This window comes from Berghia stephanieae, chromosome 2, assembly GCF_034508935.2.
Source record: "Berghia stephanieae isolate SIO BIC M18660-M18661 chromosome 2, UCSD_Bste_1.3, whole genome shotgun sequence".
Lineage (NCBI taxonomy): Eukaryota > Metazoa > Mollusca > Gastropoda > Nudibranchia > Aeolidiidae > Berghia > Berghia stephanieae.
The window spans coordinates 87,537,818-87,565,339 of record NC_088361.1 but is presented as its reverse complement, the minus strand read 5'-3'; the positions used below and the strand labels follow the sequence as shown (position 1 = coordinate 87,565,339).

The 27,522-nt window shown below is 33.9% G+C and overlaps 2 protein-coding genes across 2 annotated transcripts; one reads left to right on the top strand and one right to left on the bottom strand.

Annotated features, from left to right (window-relative positions):
- The first annotated feature begins 306 nt into the window (after positions 1 to 306).
- Positions 307 to 16,359, top strand: LOC144965752 (mitochondrial outer membrane protein SLC25A46-like). The gene is made up of 10 exons (XM_078901409.1): positions 307 to 597; positions 3,740 to 3,782; positions 5,199 to 5,256; positions 5,850 to 5,927; positions 6,589 to 6,689; positions 7,250 to 7,306; positions 8,116 to 8,173; positions 9,006 to 9,221; positions 11,404 to 11,544; positions 13,061 to 16,359. Exons 1-10 carry the CDS (start codon positions 444 to 446, stop codon positions 13,340 to 13,342), a joined length of 1,188 nt encoding a protein of 395 aa, XP_078757535.1. The 5' UTR covers positions 307 to 443; the 3' UTR covers positions 13,343 to 16,359.
- Positions 16,360 to 20,263: 3,904 nt separating this feature from the next.
- Positions 20,264 to 26,698, bottom strand: LOC144963767 (uncharacterized). The gene is made up of 3 exons (XM_078897710.1): positions 26,542 to 26,698; positions 23,891 to 24,251; positions 20,264 to 20,677 (listed from the first exon to the last, which is right to left on the bottom strand). Exons 2-3 carry the CDS (start codon positions 24,218 to 24,220, stop codon positions 20,435 to 20,437), a joined length of 573 nt encoding a protein of 190 aa, XP_078753836.1. The 5' UTR covers positions 24,221 to 24,251; positions 26,542 to 26,698; the 3' UTR covers positions 20,264 to 20,434.
- Positions 26,699 to 27,522: the final 824 nt, after the last annotated feature.

Sequence of the window (27,522 nt, the reverse complement as noted above, 5' to 3'; positions counted from 1 at the left end):
TTTAAAAAACGGAGGATACCATTTGAGACAAAACAGCTGAAAAAATGGCCTGTATAGCTATTGTTATAATTCCACAGTAAACAAGCATGTATTCTTGATAGATTTTTCCTATTGTGAAATTCACTCGTGGAATCAGTTAATTGGATCGCCGATTAATTGGAACGATTTCTGCGTAACGTTGCTGTTCCAATTAAGCGGCTTTAAGGCTAGTCGTTTAAAAGGCATATCACTTAAAGCAAACCTACAATACGCGGATTGGACTGTACCTACTCCACTTATTCTCTTTCCCTGAAGATTTCCACTTCCGATTCTTTGACCTGACCTGAACCGAAACAATGTTTATGTTTTAGTCTGTCTATGAATAGATAGGTCCATTCATAAGGATGTTGTCCATCATTATTCAATGACAAACCGTTGTGCCCTACTTGCACATTAGAATCTAAATGGGAACGCGTGTAATGAATGATTTTTCCAATTTATCAGATGGTCGTATTGGACAGTATGATGTTCAAAGCGAGACAGTTCGGCCAACGTCAGAGCTGATGATGGAACCAGATCTAAATCAAGAGCCGGACGACCCTTCAAAGGGTCAAGCAGGTAGTTACATTACGATTGCATAAGGCATTGGGCCAACCTCCAGACACGTTGTCAATATATAAACGTTGAAATTCGAATTTTAAGAAATCACAACTGAATAAGGGAAATGGGAGCTAACTCTTCTTCAGTCTCATCATATTTTTCATTATAGACTAAGTATAGATGTCTATTCATACTTTTCATTTATAATTATAATTTTTTTATTTAAGTAACGGCAAATTCAAATCTCGGCACTCTTCGCGGGTTGATGTCCCTGACGAGAGGGCGGCCATATACCTATTTACCTCTGAACTGGTCCGATCTGGTTTGCCACATTGGCTCTAATATGTGTAAATTAAAATTAAAAAATAATGATAATAGTAAAATTTATTAATTATAACAATGAATTACTTGTAATTGTGTTTAAACATGATGCCATTAAGAGAGATTTAAGCAGTATGTTGTTGAAATCTGGCTCGTCGGTTTCCCGTGTATATAACCTAATATTGTCCTAATTGCGCAAATCTATAAAGCTTTTACATGTAAAACTAAAAGAAAATACAATGTTTTTAAAATCGTACTTACATCACAAAACGGACAATACCAAGTGTCATAGCTACATTGACAACCGTCAATCAAATTCAATAGATACCAAATCGACCCCTTCCCTCTACCCATGCTCAAAGAAAATTGAAGAAACCGGGATCTGATTATTACGTGGATTGAAAACAAGAATATGAATTAAAAGTGTTTATAAGAAATATAATAATAATAAACATTAATAAATACGAAAAAAAAAAATAATTTCGAAAGAAGTCCGTAATGTATAGACTAAATTGTATTACACAACGAAACATATCTGGCCAATCTCCAATGTAAACATGAAAAAGATAGATACTACCTCGCCAGGGACATCACCCCACAAACAGTACCCAAATATCTCTATTTTGGTTTATGTTGTATTTTTATGGGAGACTTTCCACACATTCCTCCAGGTAACTTCACTTTATATTGTTTTAACGGTGGATCTTTGTTTTTTGTTTGTTTTTTTGTTTACCTTCCATTAATATGTACAGTGAGGCCTTCTGTACATCCTTTGAGGTAAGGGAAACAACCCTTTAAATAACCCTAAGAAAAAATAAACGAAGTTACAATTTCTCAAACACATGTAAATAAACTTGAACTCTCTTTCTCTGAACAGTTTCCAGTTCCCGTCCTCGAGATTTGCAAGAGTCTGCACCATCCATCATTCTGCTTTTTTACAAGGACCTGGGGGGGGGGGGGGGGGGGGGCAGCACGTTCTAGAGCTTAATAAACCCCTCCTCTCAAAATAATAAAAGTAAACAAATTTTTGAAACAAAGAGAAAATAGAAAAGGACGACCGTTTGGAGAATTAGCCAGTCATTTTTATGAGTCGTACTTTTCCCCAACGTCATCAGCGCTTGTTTATGATTTGTTAAAAATTTGAACAAAGATGAACAGATATCATAGTGTAACTTTTGTGATGCCCAAATTATATAGAAACACAGCATTGATAATGAATAATGTAGATTGCACTAGGGCAATGGAGGTGCATAAAAATGACCCAGTTAAGATACACTGTCAATGGAGGTCCAGATAAACACTACGTTTGTGGGAAAGCATCTACGTGTGCAAGTGTTCTATCCAAAGCCAAAGGGTGGGATGCAATTCAAAGCCATAGAAACTAGAAGAAACTCCAGTTTCATGACTTATGAATGGCTTTGATGGTCTACCAACAGTGAGAACATCCTCTACATTTTATAGACCTCTATGCAATTTATAGTCACATTGCATGGGTATCTTCTTATGACCTTTGCGATATGTGTTTGGTTTATGAGTACCACTTCTTTTGTTCCAATTTGTAGAGAAATTTTGGTGATCATGACATGGTCTTCTTGATCAAAAACAAAAAAAGGCCAAATTGGGTAGGGAGACCACAGCATTTTTTCACTACGCATGTCTTACTGATAGATAATTTTTCTCGCCCAGCCTGACATCACTTTCATTCCACTCAGAGCAATCGCTTTTTAGCCAACACAGTGGGTTTGAATTCTGTTGACACCTCTTTATTTTTCACCTTATCTTCTATCGCATAGCTTTATATCATGTCCCAAATGATAATATACTCCCCATCCCTTTAAAAAAATAAAAAGGGATGGGGAGTATATTACCATTTTAAAAATCAAAAAAAGGAGAACCAGGAAAATCGATGGGGTGGGTGTGGGGTAGTATTAAAGCATCCTTTTATTATTCCTATTTAGTTTTTCTATGTTCATTGTGAACAGAAGTGATCTGAATGGCGAAAGGGGTGGATTTAGATTTTTTGATTATAATCATTTGTTGAGTGAGTGTGTCAGGTGTCATCTTATAAAGATGTAAGTCTCAAGTTGAAATTAAGTGATATTATGAATTAATCTTATGCAAGAACTAGAATATAATACACGACCTATCACCATAAATTAATAGATCCCGCTTGAACATATAATTAGAGCCAAAACCAAAACAAACAAAAAAAGAAAAGAAAATGAATAAAAGGTACTGTGTGTGTGTGTGTGTGTGTGTGTGTGTGTGTGTGTGTGTGTGTGTGTGTGTGTGTGTTTCCATTGATATTCTCACAAAATGTCCTAAAAAATAATGATAAATTACAATCTGTTATTTTCATTATTGTGCCATGACAATATTATAATGTCTCAAAAATTATAAGTAAATATAATTTTTAAAACCCAAGATATTAAGGTCTCCATAAATGAAGAATTATTTTTAGGTCAGGATGCCAACTGATCTTTTTAGCCTTAACCAAAAGTAATATAATAAAATGATATGTCATCATATGATTGATTCTTACTGTTCAAAGATCAGATGCAATTTTACATTTATTTCCAACACAACCATTAGTCCATCATGGTGTATGGCTCTTGCACGATTAGTTTTTGATGTTGATAATTGTCATTGTCGATCATAAATCATTCTCGATTTTCAGTTCAAAAGATATGTTACGTAGCTGTCACTAGCATGGTAAGAGGCTTGGTTTGAGTCTATACGTTTGACTCCAAATCCTAATAATAAAGGGTTGTTTGGTTTTTTTCCACCAATGTCACCAATCACCTGAATTCCTTTTTTATTATCATCTATTGTTTTTCAGAGCAAGTAATCAAATTTACTGGTCTAGGTATTGGATTGGGGAGGTAAGATCAAAATGAATTTTACTTTGTTTGTAAATATTTGTGTAGGATTAGATGATACCCCTCTCTCTCTCTCTCTCTCTCTCTCTCTCTCTCTCTCTCTCTCTCTCTCTCTCCTCCTCTCTCTCTCTCTCTCCTCTCTCTTCTCTCTCTCTTCTCTCTCTCTCCTCTCTCTCTCTCTCTCTCTTCTCTCTCTCTCTCTCTCTCTCTCTCTCCCCCTCCCCTCTCTCTCTCTCTCTCTCTCTCTCTCTCTCTCTCTCTCTCTCTCTCTCTCTCTCTCTCTCTCTCTCTCTCTCTCTCTCTCTCTCTCTCTCTCTCCTCTCTCTCTCTCTCTCTCTCTCTCTCTCTCTCTCTCTCTCTCTCTCCTCTCTCTCTCTCTCCTCTCTCTCTTCTCTCTCTCTCTCTCTCTCTCTCTCTCTCTCTCTCTCTCTCTCTCTCTCTCTCTCTCTCTCTCTCTCTCTCTCTCTCTCTCTCTCTCTCTCTCTCTCTCTCTCTCTCTCTCTCTCTCTCTCTCTCTCTCTCTCTCTCTCTCTCTCTCTCTCTCTCTCCTCTCTCCTCTCTCTCTCTCTCTCTCTCTCTCTCTCTCTCTCTCTCTCTCTCTCTCTCTCTCTCTCTCTCTCTCTCTCTCTCTCTCTCTCTCTCTCTCTCTCTCTCTCTCTCTCTCTCTCTCTCTCTCTCTCTCTCTCTTAATCCCAATTTCTTTCTCTTTTCTCTTTATGCTGAAAAGTATCTTTTGAAGATCAATTATAGATGCAATAGAGAATATACAATACAACAGCAAAGGGTTTATCTAAAAGGTTCTACAAGCATTATTTATATATTGCAATCAAGAATATATTGTGTGGATAGGTGAAGGTCACTAGAGTTCTCACTGGCTCAGAATAACTAGAAAGGGAAACAATCAAAACAAGAATTAAAAAAAAAAAAGACACGACAAGTGAAATAAAAATCAGAAATATGGTATTAACTGTTTAGTTTTATTTTTTATTTATTTATTATTTTTTTTGATGCAGTCTCTTAGTACATGTGAGACATGACTGATAGTAATAGGTACATCTGTGACCAATGATCTCAAAATTTCTTTATTCTTATTATTTTAGCTTTAAACTCAACCCTTTTCTCTTTTAGTTCATTCGAATGTAATACAGATTGATGAGGTGGGCATTTATTATGCAGTCATGTAGAAATAGGCTGATAAAATTCTGTGTGAATATCACCGATCACAAATAGAAAATGGTTTTGTTGTCATTCTTTTTAATTTAATAAATTCTTAATCCCAAAAGCAGGCCAATAAGAATAAGTTTGTTATGAAAAATGTCAAGATAGATAAAATCAGAAAGAAGCCTCATGGTTTATTATGTTCTTGCTCATTTTACAGCATGATTCATTTGGAGACTTTTATTATTTTCTATGTTTCAGTGTTATCGCAGAGCACCTTCTTTCCCATCCATGTACTGTACTACGACGACAATGTCAGGTAAGAATTTGTCTTCAGATTAAAAAAAAAATAATACAAAGCTAGATGTTGATAATGGTGATGTGTTGGTGTTTACCTTTCAAATTCATGTTAATCGAATAGTAACCCCCCTAACACGACAGTCCATATATTAGGATAGGAGGGAGCTGACCACTGGAAGTGGTGGTTCACAGATTAAGGGCGAGCTGGTCTGTCTTGACCACTCTGATCACCTGCATGCCCTAAATTGTGTACAGAATAGAAGTCTGAAGAGTGTATCCCACTTTTGAACTGCACACTTTTCAGGAATACATTTAAAAAAAAATATTCAGGCAGTAGATTATTTAAATAATGCAAAGAAGATAATTAAAATATAAAAACTAGCGTTTCAATTTCCCTAAGATGATGTTATTGAAAGTAAGATTCTTCTTCTTCTTCACATTTGCATTTAAAGTAATATTGAGACAGAGAGGATTAGCAATGGTACTGTAACCTTGTTGTCATTACAGAATTGTAATAGGAACCTATTAAAATTCAGGGTTGAGAGCATTGGTCATAAAATATTGTGGGGATTTTATTTACTTATTTGTAATTTTCCATTTTATCATCTGCAGATTCATCACACAGGGCTATGGTATCATCTCACACCCATTTCCGTTCTCCAGACAGTTGTAAATTTACAACGTACACAGGTACAAGAATATCTATTCAATGTGATGGTCTATTTATAAATTTCCCACAATTTGATTTTAATGATATTTTATTTATTTTGGAGAGTCACCTTAAGTTAAATTTGTGCACGTTTCATAATAATAATAATAATAATAATAATAATAATATATACTTTATTCATAAAAAAAAAAATGGAAATTCGTTTGCAGACGTGGCATGCATGAAAATGTATAAACATATATATATATATATATATATATATATATATATATATATATATATATGCAAATGCACAAAAATGTAAAAATATACAACCAAGAACCAATAGCAACACTTTATATATTAATTTGATAAATTGAGATAGGCCATACCTCTGGCCTTTAGTCCGAACTTGTGTGTGTATATTTAGAAGATAATATTTAATTTAAATCACGGTTGCGCGTTAAAAATTCGAACACCATGTGGCAAAAATGAATGGAAATTGGGTGAATATAACTCCTGGCTTTATCAATTATCCGATCAATTTTCTTAATGTCGCAAATACTGGCATTGGATATTGCGCAATATAAATGCCCAATAAGAAATTATTTAGGATACATACTGGAAGGTAATTTTTAAATAATTTTTTATCAAAATAGTTGAGTCAAAAGAATAAGAACAAATGTTTTTGTTTTTTCATAGGGTGGCATGGTGCTATGGAAAGGCTTGGGAAGTATATACATGGTGAAGGGAGTCCAGATGGCATCAGAATCCATTCTCAGTGAAGTCACGTCTTTCCCAAAGTAGGTTCTTTACACTTACTTAAAATTTTTAAAAGGTTTTATGAAAAATAAATACAGGTAAGGTTAAGACTAAGAGATGATTTGTTCTGCTGCTAGTCCTCTGGTAAAAAGCAAGATTGTTTGCTATACATCATCGTATAAATTATCATTAAACATGCATGTGCATCGAATTCATGATATTTTAATGACCAGTTGGTTAGATTAATAGAAACTATTATTTTTACTATTATTTTTGTTGTCATTGTTGTTGTTGTTGATGTTATGGGAATGTCTGAGTCTGAGGTATCAAGAGATTGTGATGCTTTTCGCTACTGTCAAGGGAAATAACTAGGAAATAAAATCACATAAACTTATAGTTGCCCAGACCAAAAACTTCCAATGTCTGTGGCGCCCTTTAAGCAAGTTTAAGGTTTAAGAGGTTTGGGGGTTGATTGTTTCAATTTATCTGTATTTGAATTAAACAATTACAGGGCAAAATTATAAGTAACAATGGTAATAAAAAATGATTGTGGATCAGATAAAACTGAAAAATATTTAAATGTTTTTGCTGTCTTTTACAGGGAGGTGTCAAGACACAGTACTCTTAAAAAGTATGGGGGACACCTGATATTGAAAAGGTACCAAAATATTTGAGACAAATTTTCCTTTGCATGAATAATCACTTTTAATATCATAGTAACATTCTCTTCGTGCTTTGCAGGACATAGGTTTTGACTTCTTTCTTAGGTCTAGAACAAGTGTATCTTATTTTTTCTGGTCCAGTTGTGACTTTAGGTCGACTATGGTTTACACTCAATTTTGAGGTCGTGAATTAGTGATTTAAATCGTCTTTAGTTAAGTTTTTCTGACTTAATTCATTAGATAACCTAGTTAGAGATTTGACTCCTCCTCTCCAGACCAACAACACCATTATACAATTTCACCTCTTCGCTACTGCTGTGCAGTGTGATACAAAGGAGCACAAAGTTGATTGCGACCTGAGTCAAAGGAATCATGTAAAAAGAAAGTTATTGGTTTGAGTGAAATGTAAGTTGAGAGCTCGATTTGTAAGTCAAGGGACATAATCATTTATAAAACTTCAACCTATTCTGCAGCGCTGGCTTCCCTTGGAATGGTACACCTATTAAATATTCATTCTAGGTTATTATCAAGAACGCATGATGTTCTCGCGTAAGGATGTGGAGAAATGCAAGTTACTTTAACAGATACAAGTGAGAACAAATGTGAAGTCATTTGGTATTTGAAACATAGAAGGAAGAAAGAAAGAAAGTGACAAGCAAGGCAAAAGTGAATGAGAAAAAAGAAAATTCACTATTTTACTAAGTAAAAGTTGTTATGGTTGATAATGGGAAAGATAGGCTTGTGAAGGTTATATTTAATGGTTTTCAATTCATTAATTTTTTTAAATTTTGTTTTTCTTCTTCAGTTTATCCTTTGCAGTTACTACACCATTTTATGCTGCAAGCCTTGTTGAAACTGTTCAGGTAAGTTACAAACCTGTTGAATGTTATCAGAAGGTATTGGAATCGTTTTTGCTAAATAATGAATTAGTGATAATTACTATGTAAACATATGCAAGAAAAGAAGCAAACAAAACCACACATACACGTACACTGAATTCATGTGGGCTATGTGCAACCAAAAAAGTACTTTTAGTACCTTAGAAAAAAAAAAACAACCCAAAAACGTTAAGGAAAAACCAACACTTTAAAAAGATTTCTTAATGTCATTTTAAGTTGCCAAAAATTAGCAATTACCACTACATAATAAAGTACTACAGTTACATCCTTTCATGCACTTGAGGTTGTAAAGTTTGTCTACAACATTTTTTGTATGTGTATGGCCTCTTTTTAGTTTTAAAGTCATTTTGTGAATTATTTCAACCTTCATTAACGATCATTCTTGTCTCTTACTAGTTCACCATTTCCGGTTTTTTTCCCTTTCTAATTCATTTTATTGGGAGAGAAGGAGGGGGGGGGGTAGATTAATTTTTTTTACACTTCCAGATTACTATTTCTTTAACTGCACATTTGAAAAAAACATTGTGAGAAATGGGCAGCTAATGAATTTTACTACTAGATGTTGCATGTGAAGTACATAAATCCTAGGCTAGAGTTTTGCAATTCTTGTCAACCATCTGGTCACATACCATGCACAATGATGTTTTCTTTTTACATGCTGTACCCTTGAGCCACTGGTGTCTAAAAGTTTTCCTTTTATTTATTTACTATCTAATTTTTATTTTTATATTTTTGAACAATTCTGTTATTTATTTATTTAGTTATTTTTTAAACATTCTAAAAAAAATTATTTCAGAGTGACATAGCCAGCGAGAGACCTGGCATCCTTGACGTCTTATTTGAAGGTGTTGCTCGTATAGGTGGCTGGGGTCAGCCACAAACCTCAAGACTAGTCCCCATTTGGACATTGGCTCTACCAACCATCATGTTCCAACTTTCCCACTATGTCATCAGCTCAATTGCACAATTCACTGTCCTGTCTGCTGTACACTTGGAGCAAGAGCAGATGAGGGTAATTTGACTGTAATTTATGTCTATACACAAAAATGTAGATGATAGAGATTAGCCTATGTGGACATATTTGCAGGTCTAATAACAAACACAATTATGGGGGGGGGGGGGGGGGGGGTTATTGTAAAGGACAATATTAATAGTTTTCGTTGGCAGTTCCAGTATAATAATGAGCCCAATAACACTTTGGGGTTATCAAACTTCTAAAAAACTATACATCGAGATAAGCACATCTCCTCACTTTTTGAAAGTACAATTGTAATTTAGTTTTATTATTATTATTTCGTTTATTATTATTATTATTATTATTATTATTATTATTATTATTATTATTATTATTGTTATTATTAGTATTGTTATTATTATTATTATTATTTTTATTATTATTATTATTATTATTACAGTACAAGTGGGTATTGGGGGTGACGCTCAATTGGGACAGCACGTTTTATAGAGACGATCCCTAGGGAATGAAATTTTTTCTATACTAAAAAGTCATACCATTTCCAATTTCCAGCCACTTAATTGGGACCTCCCACCGCTTGATGGGGACAAAATCTGATGATGACGGTCCCCATAAAAGAGCTTTTTCATTGTCTTCAATCATTTAAAATGGTGGTTGATAAAATGCAAATTGGTCTAATGGGACGGTCAACTGGATGTGAACAATAGAATCTACCTGTATCCCATGTTAGTGTCTATTGCCAATCGGGAGTGTGCTCTCATCATAGTCATCACAGAGATGTGAAGAATTGAACTTACCTGAATCCCTTGTCAGTGTCATCGACTACCATCGTCAAGTTCATGGTCATGGATCAATGGCCACGATGCTGGGTTCACAGAAAAACTGACCAATGGCGCGATGGGTAACGAGTGATGGCTTTGTTTGTTCAAGGCTGTCACCACCAAACGGTTTGTTTGTTCAATGAGACGAATGGATAGACAATGCATTCTTAATCCATTGCTTACTTATGCAGCCGTTAAGAGTGGCATATTCGGTAATTGTTTTGTGCAGTGAGATCTCATTGTTAGAGGTAGATTAAGGTGTCAATTGTTTTTCATAGATATATCACTGATAAATGTTGCAATAACTAACATGCAAAGTGATTACAATGGAATTATGCTAAGTGGACTATATAAATTTGAAAAATTGCTCAATTTCATGGCCGCCACTTAATTGGAATGATTTGTCAGGAAAAAAGCTGTCCCAATAAACTGGCTTGGACTGTGTTATCATCATCATCATCATCATTATTATTATTATTATTATTATTATTATTATTATTATTATTATTATTATTATTATTATTATTATTATTATTTTTATTTATTATTATTATTATTATTATTATTATTATTATTATTATTATTATTATTATTATTATTATTATTATTATTATTATTATCATTATTATTATTATGATGATTTTTTTTTTTTTTTTGGGGGGGGGGGGGGGGTTTATATTATCATGATTTATTTGATATCATCAGTGTCTTTGTTTCTTAAAGAGTGAAGCAGTTTCAAAACTTTCAGGTAAATATCCTAATTTCTTTTTTGTCAAAGACATCAGACTGGGTTGGGTTCCCGACCTCCCATAGTGGACAGGGAGGTACTAGCTGTTCTTTTATCCCCCTGAATCTGTTTTCCAATTGCTTTCTGTCTTTGTCTTTAAATGAGATTACTAAGTTTTCTCCTGACCCTGGCCGGGCTCCTTGATTAGTAGGAAAACAGTTAAATGTATAGTTATAGTTTTGGGAGATGACATTTTTTTACTGTTATGTACTGTTATTTTTTTATTTTTAACATATCATTTTTTGACATTGGAGTGTATTCCTCTTAGTGGGATCTTGTGCTGGTGTCTTGGTGAAACATTTAGGTATCTCGAACTAAGTACACTGATAGTGTACTCTTAGAATCTACATCTGTTCCCTATTTGTACCATTCCCCCTTGTCTTACATTTTCCTCAAGTCCTGTTAATTGTACATCTAGAATCTATCCAAGTTTCATCCTTTTTACTGGCGCTGATATGACCTGTTGCAAGCACTGTAAAACCCTTGAAAACAAACAAAACAAAAACAAAGACAGAGTTATTTTGTTTTATCCATTTTTGGATTTTGTTTATGATTCACTGTCATAATCTCTAATCATTGACAATATGGATTATTCAACCTTTTTTTTCAGGATCAGCGCAGTGTCATTAAGAAAGATCCCAGTGTATACGAGACATATTTCCCTGATCTGCTTGCCAGCTTTACTGGAGGTGTTATGGCAGACGTTATTACATATCCCCTTCAAACAGTTTTATACAGACTTTATGTACAGGTATTATACTTGATAATAATTTTATATATCGCTGTTTTCTTTATTCATTTTTGTAAATAAGTTTGTGAAAACCAGAAAGTACTCTTTGCATCCATGCTACTAAATGAAAAGGGTTCCTTCCTTTTTTATTTTTTTCATGAAGGTATTTAAAAAAAGGGATTTGCAGCTCGTTGATGTCATATGTCGACCAGATTGATTGTACCAATGCACTATTCATCGCCCAATTTATATGCCATGTGGGTCTGGTACAGGGAAAATTGTAATATTTCCATTTAATATCATGATGGAAGCATTTCAGTGATAATAAACAACTGTAATACTCGTTTAACTGAGCTTGGATTTTTCTGTAGTTCAGCTGTAATGCTTGCCTAATTGAAATATATTACCAAGCCTTTTGAATTATGGTAAAACGGAATACTGATTGACATATATGGAAGCAAGGTTTCCAGCTGGTTAGGTATACAGGAAAAGATTGGGAATTTTATAGTCGTTTCAAGGTCTGGAATTTTTTTTTTTTTTTTCATTTATGTCAACTTTCAAGGCACCACACCATTGGCAAACAAATACTTTTGTTTTTTTAGGAGATTGAGGAATATTGGATGAGAGACACGAATTTTAAGTTGACTGTTTCTAATTTAATATAGGGTTGGGGTATAATTATGGTTAAGGCTGAATTATTTCATGCTCAAGCTGACGATTTTATACTTGGGAATTTGATCTCTCTGCCATAATTTAAAGATGAGAAATTTTCTCTGCTTTAAAAAAAATATATTAATGCACCATTTAATAGTTTTGGTAACTCGGCTATGACAGTTACTGAAATTTATCATGTAAGTCAGTGTTTGAGTCACATTTATTGCCTTCTGCATGCCAAGTGTTTCTCACTATGGGTCTGTAAAAAGCTTTTCAATGTCTTGAATTTGTCTGGAAATTTTTTTTCAAGGGGGCCTTTTGGATATGATTGAGTGCAAAACCATGAGAAAGAGGTAACATGAAATGATATTTGATGAGAAAGAGAGCTGTTTAGGTTATGTTTCAATCCAATCTGTCTCAATAACCATTAGCTGCATTCATCAAGTTTTATTCTCTAATTCTTCACCATTTAGAATTATTCCAGCAGTTTTTTTAATGCCAGGCCTTCAGTTGTTTTTTTAAAAATAGACCACTGAACTAAGAGAAACTGATAAAAACTATATACTTTCTTATGTTTTTCAAAAGAATTTGCAAATGACTTTTTCTTGTGTTGAAATATTATGAAAATGACTTTTGTAAACACTTAATAAACATTCTTTTTATGATTATTATATTGCAAAATAACTCAACTCAACTTTCTGATTATTTTAACTTTAAATTCAGTTTTCAAAATTGTTGTTTACTCAAATATAATACCTGAGTAAGGAAGGGTGTCGTATATGCCAAATTAATTTTAATCAAACACTTATTTCATTTTACTAGATTTGTTCAGAAAGATTTTTTTTTTTTTTCATAAATTATCTTTCCATTTTTTTTCCCCCAGGGAACACGGACCATTATAGACAACACTGACTCCGGTTTGGGTGTGATTCCTATCAACACACGGTACGAAGGCATATTCGACTGCTTCAAGTCCATTTTTGAAGAGGAAGGCCTTCAAGGATTTTACAGAGGATTTGGTGCTTTGGTTGCTCAGTACGCTATCCATGCATTGATCTTGAGACTCGCTCAGTTCATGTTTGAATACTTGTCTCAGGAATTACATCAGAGGCAGGCAGCGTCAGCAAAGAAGAGGAAGTCACATCGTCCCTCCAAGTTGCTGTAAATTGAAATGTTAGCTAAATATGTTTTATGATTTTTTATGAGTAGGTGTTGAAAACAATCATCATAACCATTGTCATAAAGCTTGTTTGTTTGTTATCAACACAACCTCACTCACCCAAATACATGCAAACCTACACACAAACAAACATGCACACATTTATATTGTGGACCCACATTTGCAGACAAATGTTGTCAATTCAAGAAAATAATATTATAATTATAATTACCTTAAATTTTGACTGATGTAGTAAAATTTTAAAAAATTATAATTTTATAATAATGATAATAATAATAATTTTTTTTGCCTTACATCTACCTCCCAGTGGGCAGAGATGTCAAAGTCCACCAAATTAAAACTTTTAAAATGCGCACATTAAGATATAAATAAAAATAATACCCTCTTTATTCATCCTCAGGGGAAATTTACTTTAGGGTCTACTTAAAAAGAAGGTGGAGATAACTCATTAAGGTGTCAGTTTCCATGCAGACTGCAAAGTAAACAAAAGGAGATCAGTTTCTTACTAAAGATAGAAAATAAGATGCCTACAGTGTGGCTTGATTCCGAGCCTCCCATTTGGAAGTGCAATCCACACCTGGCCCCCTTTTGTTCCTCTTAATATCTAAAGAAAAAGAAGTAGTCCTTCAGAGCCATTCAGCCCTTGGAGCCGGAGTTTTTCCCAGTTTCTACAGCGTGAAAAAGACAATAGCAATTGTTTGCTATCCTTTAGATAGAACGTTAGTCTATCACAAAGTATAGATGAATTGACTAATTATTAAGAGATAGCAGCAAAGAGTCCTGATAAAATTGGTTACTATCCTGATTTGGGAATCGGGAGCAAAAATATGTATGAAAATGACCCTTGCAGGATTATGCTATATTTGACTAGTAAATTAAACAAGGAACAAAAAAAAAACCCACCTAAATCTGGATTGAGTTATATAAAAGTCCAAACATCCTGCTGTTTTCAGTCATGTCGGAATTGTGCGTTAGGGCGTCCAGTTTTAGCTCTTTGAAGAGTTGGATGCTGTGTGAAGATAGACGTGGCTTGCAGAGGGAGAGAGGAGAGCTTGAAATTCTTTATACAGCCTGCTATTCTGCCACTCTGGTCCGCATCAGGGTTGAAGCAGCTGCCTCTAACTCCTCCATATTTAATCTTTGTTTTTTAAACTCAACTCTCTCCTTACCAATCATTTTCCGGATTTTCCCCAAAACCTCATAACAAAATATTTCTTCAAAATTTGTGATGAACAAAAGAAATCTGAATGGGAAATTAATGGTTGTATTGTAATGAATGTGATGATTTTCCTATTATTGGTAAGTAGAAGGTTAAGAATGTTTGCTTTTAGCATGCTCTGAAATATGGAAATTTGGGCATGCCTTTGAGAGTGTCAGTAAAAAGTATTGAACGAACATGAATATAGCTAACAGCTTCGAAGGGATGCAGTAAAATGTCAGTATGGAACAACAGAAAATAAAAGGAAATCAATGACATCAAGTCAGGGCAGATCAGGTTAAAAGGGGCTGATGATATTGAAGAAGATGAGGATATTGTTGGCTTTATTATTATTCTTTTTATTAAAAAAACGTTAGTGATAGTGGTCACCTGTCGTAAGCCAGGAATCATTTTGTAAACTCTTTCTTCAGCTGTACAATATCGTCAGGCAGGGCATCACCTCCAGGGTGTCGTCAGGCAAAGCTGCACAGTTATGATTACTGCCCTTGCCACTTATGTTTTGGTGTATAAGATCTTTATTTACTGATCTTATTTAGCAAAAGAACCAAAAAAAGAAAAGGGGGACCCTTGAAGAGTGATTGGTTTTACACATAAAGAATCCTGGACTTGGAGAAATTAATATACCTGACAAATATCGTCCTTATGAATAATGGCATGACATCAAGTCTATCACTATCATTATCCATACCCTTTTATATAGTAATAGTAATAAGTTAGATATAATACTTTACCCATTTGGCTGTCTTCGGGAACAACAAGTAACTAATGAGGGCACAGATTGAGATGCACTGATTTATATTCTTTTAATGAGGCATGCCACCGTAATTAAAATTCCATGATGTGTTCTACTGTAATGTGGAACAGATTCATGTCTTCTATTTATTCGGATAGAGTTTTTCTTTTTTGTAGTTCCATTTATAAATTTGTAGTCATGAGATAATGTAACTGTAACTTGTTCTCTTTCGTCTGCTCTCTTGACTACACGACATGTGTTTAGACAAACAAATGGAAGGATGCTCTGTGTTACTATCTATACGGTATAGTTCCCACATTAGACGTGTGTGCAGTCTTGACAGATTTTTCCAATTATGGAATCCACTGAATGAACCGGTAATTGAAAAGCTGCTTAATTGGAATTATTTCTGTGTGATGGGGTTGCTTGATTAAGCGACTTGAACTATATCATTCTTCATTTGGTTTATTCATTTTTCCAACATATTGCATATATTATGTATTTAATTTGGGACACACAATTATGAATAGTCAAGTTATGGCTATCGCATACTTGTGTACATTTTACTGATGATATGTTGCCAATGCATCAAAAGCACCCCTTGTGTGACTGTTAAAAGTATTGGAACAAAAAGATTAATATAGTATAACAGTTTCAGAAAGGAACAAAACACCAAATTGGAACATTTTGGGCTCAAAACCCTTGTTTAATCAATAACAAAGACAATAAAACCATTAATACATCACTTACATAGACTGCCTGTCTGGATTTTAAGTTGTGTATTAATGTTTTAACTGTTTTTGTTATTTGCTGAAGAAGGGTTTTGAGACCGAAATGTTCCGTATTTGGTATTGTTTTCTTTTTCAAAGCTGTTCTTTTAATTTTTGTTCGTTACTTTTTACAGTCCACAGCTGCTAGCAGCTTAGTATCACTTTCCCTTGTGTAGCTCCATGCTTTAACAGTTTACATTTATGTAGAAGTACTCCAACACCTTCCCCACCCCACACCCCTCCTCCCCTTGGATCTATGAAATAAAAGTCTTTCATTGAATTTTTTTTCTCTCGTTTTCTTTTTATTGGTTGAACTCTGTACTTATTTGGTCATATTTGTTGTACCAACGCCTCTATCTACACAATGTCCCTCTCATGCTTTCAGAACATTCGTCTCTATAATTAGTTACATTTATTTATTATGAGCCTAGACAACAATCTAGTCTGTTGTTGAGGTAGGAAATCAATTCAAGGGCCTCGATTGATGGTTTGAGCGTTACCAATCAGAATATGCCCTGCCAATTTAGTAACCTGTTCTATCTTCTTGATTGTGTATTTCCTGTCAGCAAAAAGAGCTGGACAAACATTCCTTCACGAAGAAAAACGGTTCAAACAGATTTTCAAGTAATGCAAACATGGATTTTTTATCAGCGATGATGGCTACCCTGAGCATTTTAAAGATGCAGAGGGGGAGGGGGTGGCGATATTTTAAAAAATTTCCAATGACAATATGTTAACATGAAAAGGGTTTGAGGTGGATTTCGTATGCGACCCATAGATACCTTTAGTACACGCAGAGCAGCTGAATAGGTCAGCCCCACATTTTGACAATGGTTATCACAATATGTGGGCGTCCTTGAGATAATCAGTCGCACGGTGAAATGCTTTGAATGGAGATATTGACAATTTTAGTCAAGGGGTCAATTTTTATGGAAAATGAGTTCTCATCAAAAATCGTTAAATCCAACCTTTTTCTACATATTGATGAAATATTTTAATTGAATTCTACTCCTAAATATTTTATTTTTATTTTTTATAAAGGTAATTATTATACTTAATTTCAATTTTTCTCAACTTTGAAAGCGATTTACTCAAACTTAGGATTTCACACCCTAGCCCATGCATATGACCATAACCTCATGAAAAATCACCCGATTTGCTTCAAATAAAGATAAAAATGCTCAGGAGACATTGGGCTTTCACCAAAAAAAAACCCCCAAAAAAACGCAAGACAAAAAATGTTCACCATGCGACTGATTTTGTCAGGACACACACATATTTTGACACATATGACGTAATTGCATCACAACACCTGACGACTCAATGATTATTTTCAATTGCCTGTTATAAAATTGTGCATGATGCTTAGGAACTGTGACGCCGATTATATCCGATGATACTGGGTGGGGTTCCTGACCTCCCATAGAGGGCAGGGAGGTGCTTTCTGAGTCTTCTATCCCCCTGTATCAGTTTTCCAATTGCTTTCTGTCTTTGTCTTGGAATGAGATTACGTGGTTTTGTTCTGGCCTTGGCTGGGAGGAAACAGTCAAATTTAAAGTTAATTTTTTTGGTGATGATATGTTTTTCCTTTAAATCATCTCTCTGTTATGCATTGTTATATAATTTGTTTTTTTTAATGTAAACATTTGAGTGTATTCCTCTTAGTTGGATCCTGTGCTAGTGTCTGGATGAGACTTTTAGGTGGTCTCAAACGTAGTACATTGATGGTATGCTCTTGGAATCTTCATCTGATCCCTATGCGTTCCCAGTTCCCCTTTGTTTTACTTTTTCTTGGGTGTTTTAATTGTAATTCTTGAATTCGTCTATCCCTTTTTCTTCCTTTTTACTGGCGCTGATATAATCTAAATGTGTTGCAAGTGCCCTAAAACCCTTAAAAACATAACAAACATAACGGATGATAGAGGTGGACATGGGTAGTCTGTTCACAGTTATTGGTCGATTACAGGGACAAAAATACTTTACAATCATAGAATGAGTTCTAGATTATCCAATCAACATACAGTGCATTATAGTCAATTACAAACGAAACTAGACAGTTTGCATTTGCTAGAATCAAACAGAAGAGAAAACATATTGGTACGTGGTATATATCTTGAAGAAGTAGACACATTTTTCATTCTGTTGATATACCGTATGGCTTTATTGATACAAGTGCAATACGGTCCACCAAACAAGTCGGTACAAAAGTTGCATGTTTAAAATGCGCACCAAAAATACCTCATATATTTATTTCACATAAGCGTTTTAAGTTGCTGCATCAAAAGTTCACGCTCAGTGAGTGTGGTTTGAAATGTCACAAATCCGTAATTCGACCAAAGATGATCCCTTTGCACAAAGTTGGTCGACTGAGATGGGCTCAAGAACTCCAGCTTTGGGATCAGAATATGTGGAGCAGCATTTTTTTTTTCAACTCTGAATGGTACAAATAGACCTTGAAGCAACTGAAAGCAAGAATTGTAGAGTTAGATTGGATTAGGAGATGGAACGAGTATTATTTCTTCATGAATATGCCCTTCCACACACAAATGCCGGGAAAAGCGAGATAATCGCATCATTTTGATAGACAACGCTGTTTCACCCTCTTTGTGCTTGTTTATGGTCATTATCAAAGTTTAGGCAGTTGGATCTTTTCTTTATTTTGTCTGTTCTGAAGTTTTGATCTCATTGTGGAGAGTGTTATTTCATAACGATTCAACTGTGCTGGAACTAAATCTGATCATTTAGCAACATTTGAACCAGCCTCTGCCATCTTAAACTTTTTAGTTTTAGAGTAGTAATTAAAAAGGCTGACTATTACATGTTGCGACTCAATGAAAGTCTCAATTATGGTTTTAGGTTGGTTGCGTAGGTGCATTTTTATGTATTCGGACGACTTCATACCCTTATGACTCTTAAGTTTCTGGGTAGGATTTTTCTTCTTAAGGTAGGATTTTTCAGTCAGAGATTGTGCTGGACACCCTGCCCTATATCTGTTTTCCAACTTGCTTTCTGTCTTTGTCTTGGAATGTGATTGCTTAGTTTTTGTCCTGGCCCTGACCGGAAGTGGCTGGGGGTGGGGGGGGGGGGGGGGGCAAGATAGAGTTTTTAGTTTTGGGATGATATTTTTTTTTTACTCCAAATTTTTTCCTTTTACTGGCGTTGAATGACCTAAAATGTGAGTGTGATGAAATGTGTCGCAAGCGCCTACTACTACTACTACTACTACTACTACTACTACTACTACTACTACTATTACTACTACTACTACTATTACTACTATTACTACTACTACTACTACTACTACTACTACTACTACTACTACTACTACTACTACTTCTAATACTACTATATTTTTTCATTTTCATTGAGTTGGAGGTGTGGGTCCAGGAGAAGGAAGAACCTTGTCTGGACACCGGTTTGGATCATTCTTTGTCTGGCTACTCATCTTCAGCTGTTCCAGCAGGATTGGATCCTTGCTGGTATCACCTTCAGGGTCATGGGAGCGCACAAGCTCCTGTTAGACGGCAACGTGATGGTCCTTCTCAAGAGGAAAACTGGAGAGAAATGTGGAACAGGGAACCACCAAGAGGAGGAAACATTATTAAAGATCCAACCAAAAGAGGCTCTGCATTCAATAACGCTAGGAAATGCTGAATTTCCTCAAATCGCCTCTTAATTGGACATGGCAGAACTGTATCAAATATGTGCAGATGGAAACTTGGAATCAGTGATACCTGCCAGAAATGTCAGGCATCCCCAGAGACCAGTGATCACATCGTCCTCCACTGTCCAGTCACTAAACTTGAAGGTGTCTACGAAACCGTCCTTAGGGTGGAGGAGGACTTTAGACACTGGGTTGACGAAATAAATTTGGAGGTGTAGCCATACGCTACTACTACTACTACTACTACTACTACTACTACTACTACTACTACTACTACTACTACTACTCTACTACTACTACTACTACTACTACTACTTCTACTACTACTACTACTACTACTACTACTACTACTACTACTACTACTACTACCACTACTACTACTACTACTACTCCTGTTCCAGATTAGTTGCATCGGCTATTCCCGATGCTTAATTTATAGTAAAAAATCAGAGAACACAAGAGGCAGCTAAAATTTAAAAAAAACATCTACAAAAATCAATACAAAACAAAAAGGCAAATATATGTCTGCAAATATTTTGATTTATTCCATATTCTTCTATAGATACTGTCTATCCTTTTCTGCAATATTTAGACTTTTACTTAACTGGTTTGCAAAGAAATTTGTTCAAAATACTATATATCAAAATCAAGTATTATTTGTTGTCGTCGTTGCCGCTGTTATCGTCGTCATCTATTTCCTTTTCACAAATTCTACCGATCTCTTCATTCGAGAATCGGTACACATTGGAAACTGAGAAACAACTGTCTCATCAAGAATGGTGATAAAATTTTCCATGGCATAAGGCATCACATTTCCGTCACAGACAAGCCCTCTGTATTTGTCTATGACGCAATCCCAGATAGTGTTCGTAATGGAGCAGAAAGATTCTGGATTATTTTCCATAATAACCATTTCCATGTTTGCCGCCTTTGCCTGTTTTAGAACATTATAAAACGAAAAAAAAATGATCATAACAAAATCAACATTCCAACCAGATTAGGTACGTAATGTAACTTCACTTACAGAAATCTGTAACTGTCTTAGTTTTCATTTTAAAAATTCCAGAGTTTTCATATTTCTACCTATTACTACTGTATTTAAGCGATGCATTTAATGGTAACTGACAAACGGGCATTCGAAAAAGGAGGGTGAGTAAATCCAAATGCTATACTATCAGTCTAAGGATTTGATACAGAACGACACATAAATTCAAGGCTTTAAATGCTCTGGCTTATTTCACCAAGAATGCTCCAATTTGTTTGGAGGCATTCAATGCCATCAACGTATTTGAGTCTTGCTATTGGACCTGTCTAATAATAATAATAATAATAATAATAATAATAATAATAATAATAATAATAATAATAATTATTATTATTATTATTATTATTATTATTATTATTATTATTATTATTATTATTATTATTATCATCATCATCATTATTATTATTATATTATTATTATTATTATTATTATTATTATTATTATTATTATTATTATTATTATTATTATTATTATTATTATTATTATTATTATTATTATCATTATTATTGTTAGACAGGTCCAATAGCAATTTCATTGTTTTCTATTCTATTCTTCTTTTTTTTTTTTTACTGAATTGTATTCCATTCTATTGTAATGCGTGTATTGTATTGTATTCTATTTTCTCTATTGTACTATACTGTATGGTATTTTATTGTATTCTATTGTGTTATATTGTAATGTCTTATGTTGTATTCTATTGTATTGTATTGTACTATACTGTATTCTATTGTATTGAATTTTGTTATTTTCTATTATTTTCTATTTTATAATATTATGTTGTATTTTTTTTGTATTTTGTTGTATTCTACTCTTTTTCACTGTAATCTAATGTACTGTACTGTATTCTATTGTATTGAATTTTATATTTTCTATTATTTTCTATTTTATAGTATTACGTTGTATTTCTTTGTATTTTGTTGTATTCTACTCTTTTCCATTGTAATCTAATTGAAATGTAATGTATCGTATTCTATAGTACAGCATGACATAGAATGTTGTATATTTTTGTATTTTATTGTATTATTTGTATTATATTGCATTATTTTGTATTCTATTGTATTTTATTGTATTCTGTTATCGTTTATTGTTTTCTATTGTATTGATTCGTATTTTATAATATTGTATTTTATTGCATTCGTTTCTATTGTATTGTATTGTATTCTTTAGTATTGTATTATATGGTTGTATTTTATTGTATTCGTTTATTTTATATTGTAATGTATTGTATTGTATTATAATGTTCGTATTGTATTGTACGGTATGGTATTGTATTGTATTGTATTGTATTGTATTGTATTGTATTGTATTGTGTTGAATTTTTAAAAAATTGTATTTTGTTGTATTGTATTGTATTGTATTTGTATTATAAGTTATTGTATTGTATTGTTATGTGTTGTATTGTATTCTTTTGTATTGTGTTCTATTATTTTCTATTGTTTTCTATTGTATTGTAATGTATTGTAATGCATTGTAATGTATTGTATTGTATTTTATTGTAGTGTACTATATTCTATTCTTTTTTATTGAATTGTATGGTATTCTATTGTATTGCATTGTATTCTATTCTTTTCTTTTTTTATTGTAATGTATTGTATTGTATTGTAACTCCCATTGTGGGCAGGTTGACACTTGCTGTGTCTTCTATCCCTTTATAATTGTTTTCCAATTTGCTTTTCTGTCTTTGTCTTGGAATGCGATTACTTGGTTATTCCCTGGCCCTAGCCGTAGTGCTTGGCTGGGAGGGAAACAGTCGAATGCACAGTTATTATTTTGGGAGGTTATATTATTTTTTCCTTGTAAATCATCTCTCTTTTATGTATTGTTATATTTGTTATTTTGAATGTATAATGTAAACATTTGAGTGTATTCCTCTGTTGGATCTGGTGCTGGTGTCTGGGCGAGACATTTAAGTGATCTCAAACTAATTACATTGATAGTGTGTTTTTTGAATCTGCATCTGTTCCCTATTTGAACCATTCCCCTTTTTGTCTTCCTTTTCCTCACGTCCTTTTAATTCTACCTCTAGAATTTCAATATCCAATTTTCGTCTTTTTAACTGGCGCTGATATGACCTAAATGTGTTGCAAGCTCCGTAAAATCCTTGAAAACATACAAACAATATTGTATTGTAATGTATTGTTTTGTTTTGCAAAGTAATGTATTGTACTGTATTGTATTTTATTGTATTATAATATAATGATTTGTATTGTATTGTAATCTATTGAATTCTATTCTTTTGTATTCTATTGTATCGTAGAGTATTGTATTCTACTGTAGTGTATTGTATTGTATTATTTTGCATTGCATTGTATTCTATTCTTTTCTATTGTATTGTAATGATTCTTATAGTATTGTAGTGTATAGTGTTGTATTGTAATTTATTGTATTTTATTGTTTTCTTTTCTATTGTTTTTTATTGTATTATATTTTATTGCAATGTTTTATATTGTAATTTTATGTTATATATTGTATTTTACTGTACTTCATTTCATTCTAGTCTATTCTAAAGAATTGTATTGTATTCTATTCTGTTGTATTGTGTTGTATCCTATATAATTGTATTGTTTTGTGTTGTATTGTGTTGTATTGTATTATTATCTAATCATTTCTATTGTATTGAGTTGTAATTGGGTTGGACTGTAGTAAAGTAGTGTAGTCTTTTGAATTATTGTATTCTTATGTATTCTTTTCTATTGTATTGTATTGTAATGTATGTCGGAGTGACCTCTGAAATTGACAATTTCTAAAGTTTCACATTGCTGGTTATTATCACGGGTGTAGAATCACTTTTTGACATCTGGATTATCCCTATATACGAGTAATACATGTCTTATGTAATTTTTTCTTTTTATATATATGTGTGTGTGTGGGGGGGGGGGGGGGGGGGGGGGGGTGGCATTTGCAATTTATAAATTTACAAATTCATCATTAGCTCTATATCAAGATAATATTTTTACCATAATTTCACATTGTCTGACCTCTGCATATCGGTCAAAATATGATTTTTTTTTTGTTCATTTGAAATAATAAAACTTTCACACCAATCCGGAATGAAAAATGGTTTCGGGGACCAGAATAATTTTCTATAACGCTAAAACTGACCTTTTGGCAATCATCAGCGTCTGACATATCGATGCAAATTGGCTCGCCGAAAGGTAATTCTCGTTGGATTCTATTGGATCCATTACACATGCTGCCCAGGGCACGAACCACATTTTTTTCTATACGGTCCATCAGGTCCTCTCTCTCAATACAATTTTTTATACAGTACCGTTGTGCCGTGGCCGATCTACATCCTGGGTCCAACGGGGCTAACTCAACAAGACACATGTTGAATCTCTCTTGACAGGTCCGATTCAATGACACCCCAGAATGGATACCAGCAATGATGACAACAAGGTACAGAAAGGATGATCCTCGTAGAAAAGTCATCGTTAACTTGTTTGATAATAGCAATCAATATCTAGAAAAATGTAATATAAATAAATTATAAATTGAGCTTTATATACAGCAATATCCACTAAATGTGCTCAAAGCTCTTTACAAGGGTTCCTGGTCAACAGCAACATTTAACATGTAGGACGGGACATGACGCCTGTTAGGCGATATTACAATTTTTCGGACAAAGACAACGCTGTTAACGGCCAGGTACTCATTTTACACCTGAGTACGGTGAGAGAATGTGAGTAAAGAGCCTTTTCCAAGGACTCAACTATGCGCCGAGCGCGAGGCTCGAATCCAGGACCTTCCAATCCGAAAGCGAGTGTCATACCACTAGACCACATAGCCACTTCAATAAATTATTGAATTAAATCATTTTTATTGTCGGTAGAAATGCACATACATCTACATGTCTACCTTTGCCTTGTAAAGCGCTTTGAGCTCATTTAGTGGATATTGCGCTATCTAAAGCTCAACATTTTATTTTACACCAGAGCTTTGCGCATCGAATATTCACACGATTATCAATAGTTACTCCAAAGCGATTTTTAAAATCATACATACAGCAAATATGTTACCTATTATGGAAACGAAATATAATTCGAAGACTTTTGATACCACAATCAACATGATAGGGCAATTATTTCAAACATTATGCAACTTTGAACTGTTTACTTTTGCATTCCAAATGGGCCAAAACCTACAATTTCAAATCCCGCTCACAGCATAGCTTAAAATCCCAAACAACTCAAATTTCTTGAATTTACACTAACAAAACTGACAAATCAGCTAATGTTTAAAGCCTGTGACTGTATTAAAATTTAGAAATTATTGCATTAAAATGCGAAAAAATCAAATTTGCGCAATATTCGAATATGACCTAAACATTGCCAAAAATGACCAGTTTTCAAAAATCCATTGAAATAAAAAAAAAAGCCACAGATAACATATAAAAAGCCAAATAATATGCACTATTGAATAAAATAAATTAATTAACCGAAATTGGCATCTACCACAATATCACTGATTTAAATTTGATCGTGGAAAACGTTGAGGAAAAATAAGGAATTTCAATAATTCACAGAAAATTAAAGAAGACAGTTACAGACATAAAGACGTAAAATTGAAGTATTTGTTATCAGTACTATGGACTAAACACAATTTAAAATTATACCAAAAGAAAGATCTTCTTTGGCCGTTATTTGGTACCACTTGTGAATAAATCCAATCATTGGGGTAGTTCAACCTCCCTGGAGAGTGCCAGAGGGGAAAAATTTGGCCATCAGATCACCTTAGACGAAAGGTTTCTAAAGCCAATCAATTTTACCTATATTTCCAGCAACACTAATCTTGCAAATTTGATGTTTTTAGAAAGAATAAGAACAGGACTTTTTAAACGTACTAAAATATGTTCCTAGCTTAATTATAAAGCAAATGCCGGCAGTTTAAAAGACTGGTATTTCGAGAAATAAATGCCCCAGACGTCCAATCTCCCGGTTGGGAGTGGTTTCTATCGAAACACTGATAACTCTTCAGAGAATTGATCAAAGTGTTTTAAATAGGAAGTTGGATAATAATAATGATACCGTTTGGAGACGATGGATCACATATTCTTTAAAATGTTGGATGATTCACGTAATCATAAACATAAAGCCAACTTACCGTGTAGTTGAAAGATGACGCAATTTTAAACAATAACCAGCAATTGTTAGACATTAGAACTTTTACAATTACACTGCAGCGTAATGGTCACAAATTCTATATACTTTTTTAAAATATATAACTTTTGCCTTTAGATAGAGCAATTTCTACAAAATGTGCTCAAAGCGCTTTACAATTGACCAAAAACCAAACAGCGATCATTCGTATTACAATTATATCATATTACAATAGGCTATTACAATTTATTTTATTTCTTCTTCAGACTGAGTTAACATTGTTACCAACTCGGAACTCATTTTAACCAATTAATTGCCGTAATCAGAAAAAAGCACATAGTTAACAATTTGGCCAGAAAACTCGTCCTTCAAATATCGATCGATTTAAATTACCCTCATCTTGGCAAAAACTCTCAAACCTGCGGATTTCGCAACATCACCAGGTTTGAGAGTTTTTGACAAGATGAGGGTCATTTAAATCGATTCATATCTGAAGGACGAGTTTTCTGGCCAATTTTTAAAATGTAACGCGGGTGTATATAGTAAAAAAAAAAGACCTTTCCAAGGACTCATCTTTGCGCTTACTGCAGCCTATCAATAAATAATGTGTATTGGAACACAACAGGGTTTTAACTATTTTGTTTTTCATCTTACCTCTTCCTCGATGACAGAATCGACAGCATCAGAATAAAATGAAATGGTTTGATATTGACTGATTTTATAGGCCCTCTCACAATGTTTTAAGGTCAATTGGTAGAGATAGCGGGAAAATATAACAGGATCACTTAACCAACTTTACAATTATTATTACGGCGGTCGTTATGGTGATGTTTTGGTGGTGATGTTGATGACTGTGACCGTGCTGGTGATAGCTCTAATTGAGTTACACTACTATGTTATGGTGATCTATCCAAGGCCCATTTTTATGAAAGCGGACTCAATTTAGTTCTTTACTAGTCTAGTAAGTGACTTCCTAGTCTTTAGCCTGAGCGAAACAATTGACTTAAAAAATCTAAATTAATGAACGTTCCCTAGTCTCTTGCCCAGAATTGGGCGTTAAAAGGATGTCGACTTATTCGGTTATTTTGTGCTGGTAACATCAAGCTCTTTCTTGTACACGATGGCAAGTAAGATATCAGTCTTCATACTTTCAACGCAAACGATTTCCAAAGAGAAAATTAATAACAATATGAAATTGAATGTAAGCTTCAATTTAATTACGAAAACAGATAAAATGGACGTTTCAGGGTTCCCCTTCAACAAACATGATGAATGAAACACTACAGAGGAATGAGATAATGTGGTAGCGGCGTTGCTAAGATGAATAAACAAAACATAGATGATCTATGTTTTGTTTATTCATCTTAATCCATCAATGTTTTGTTTATTTATCTTAACAACGCCACTACAACATTATCCCATTCATCTGTAGTGTTTCATTCATCCTGTTTGTTGATAAAGGGGAAACCCGAAACGTCCATTTTCTGGGTGGGGTTCCTGACCTCCCATAGTGGGCAGGGGGGTACATACTGTGTCTTCTATCCCCTTATATCTGTTTTCCAACATGCTTTCTGTCTTTGTCTTGGAATGAGATTACTTGGTTTTGTCCTGGCCCTGGCCGGAGTCCTAGCTGGG

Excerpts from the sequence above, each read along its gene's own strand:
- LOC144963767 (XM_078897710.1), bottom strand. The coding sequence starts at position 24,220 with ATGACTTTTCTACGAGGATCATCCTTTCTGTACCTTGTTGTCATCATT. Across the intron at positions 20,678-23,890 it reads ACGCTGATGATTGCCAAAAG|GCAAAGGCGGCAAACATGGA; the intron begins GTCAGTTTTAGC and ends GTTCTAAAACAG.
- LOC144965752 (XM_078901409.1), top strand. The coding sequence starts at position 444 with ATGGGAACGCGTGTAATGAATGATTTTTCCAATTTATCAGATGGTCGT. Across the intron at positions 5,257-5,849 it reads TACTACGACGACAATGTCAG|ATTCATCACACAGGGCTATG; the intron begins GTAAGAATTTGT and ends TATCATCTGCAG. Across the intron at positions 9,222-11,403 it reads TGGAGCAAGAGCAGATGAGG|GATCAGCGCAGTGTCATTAA; the intron begins GTAATTTGACTG and ends CTTTTTTTTCAG.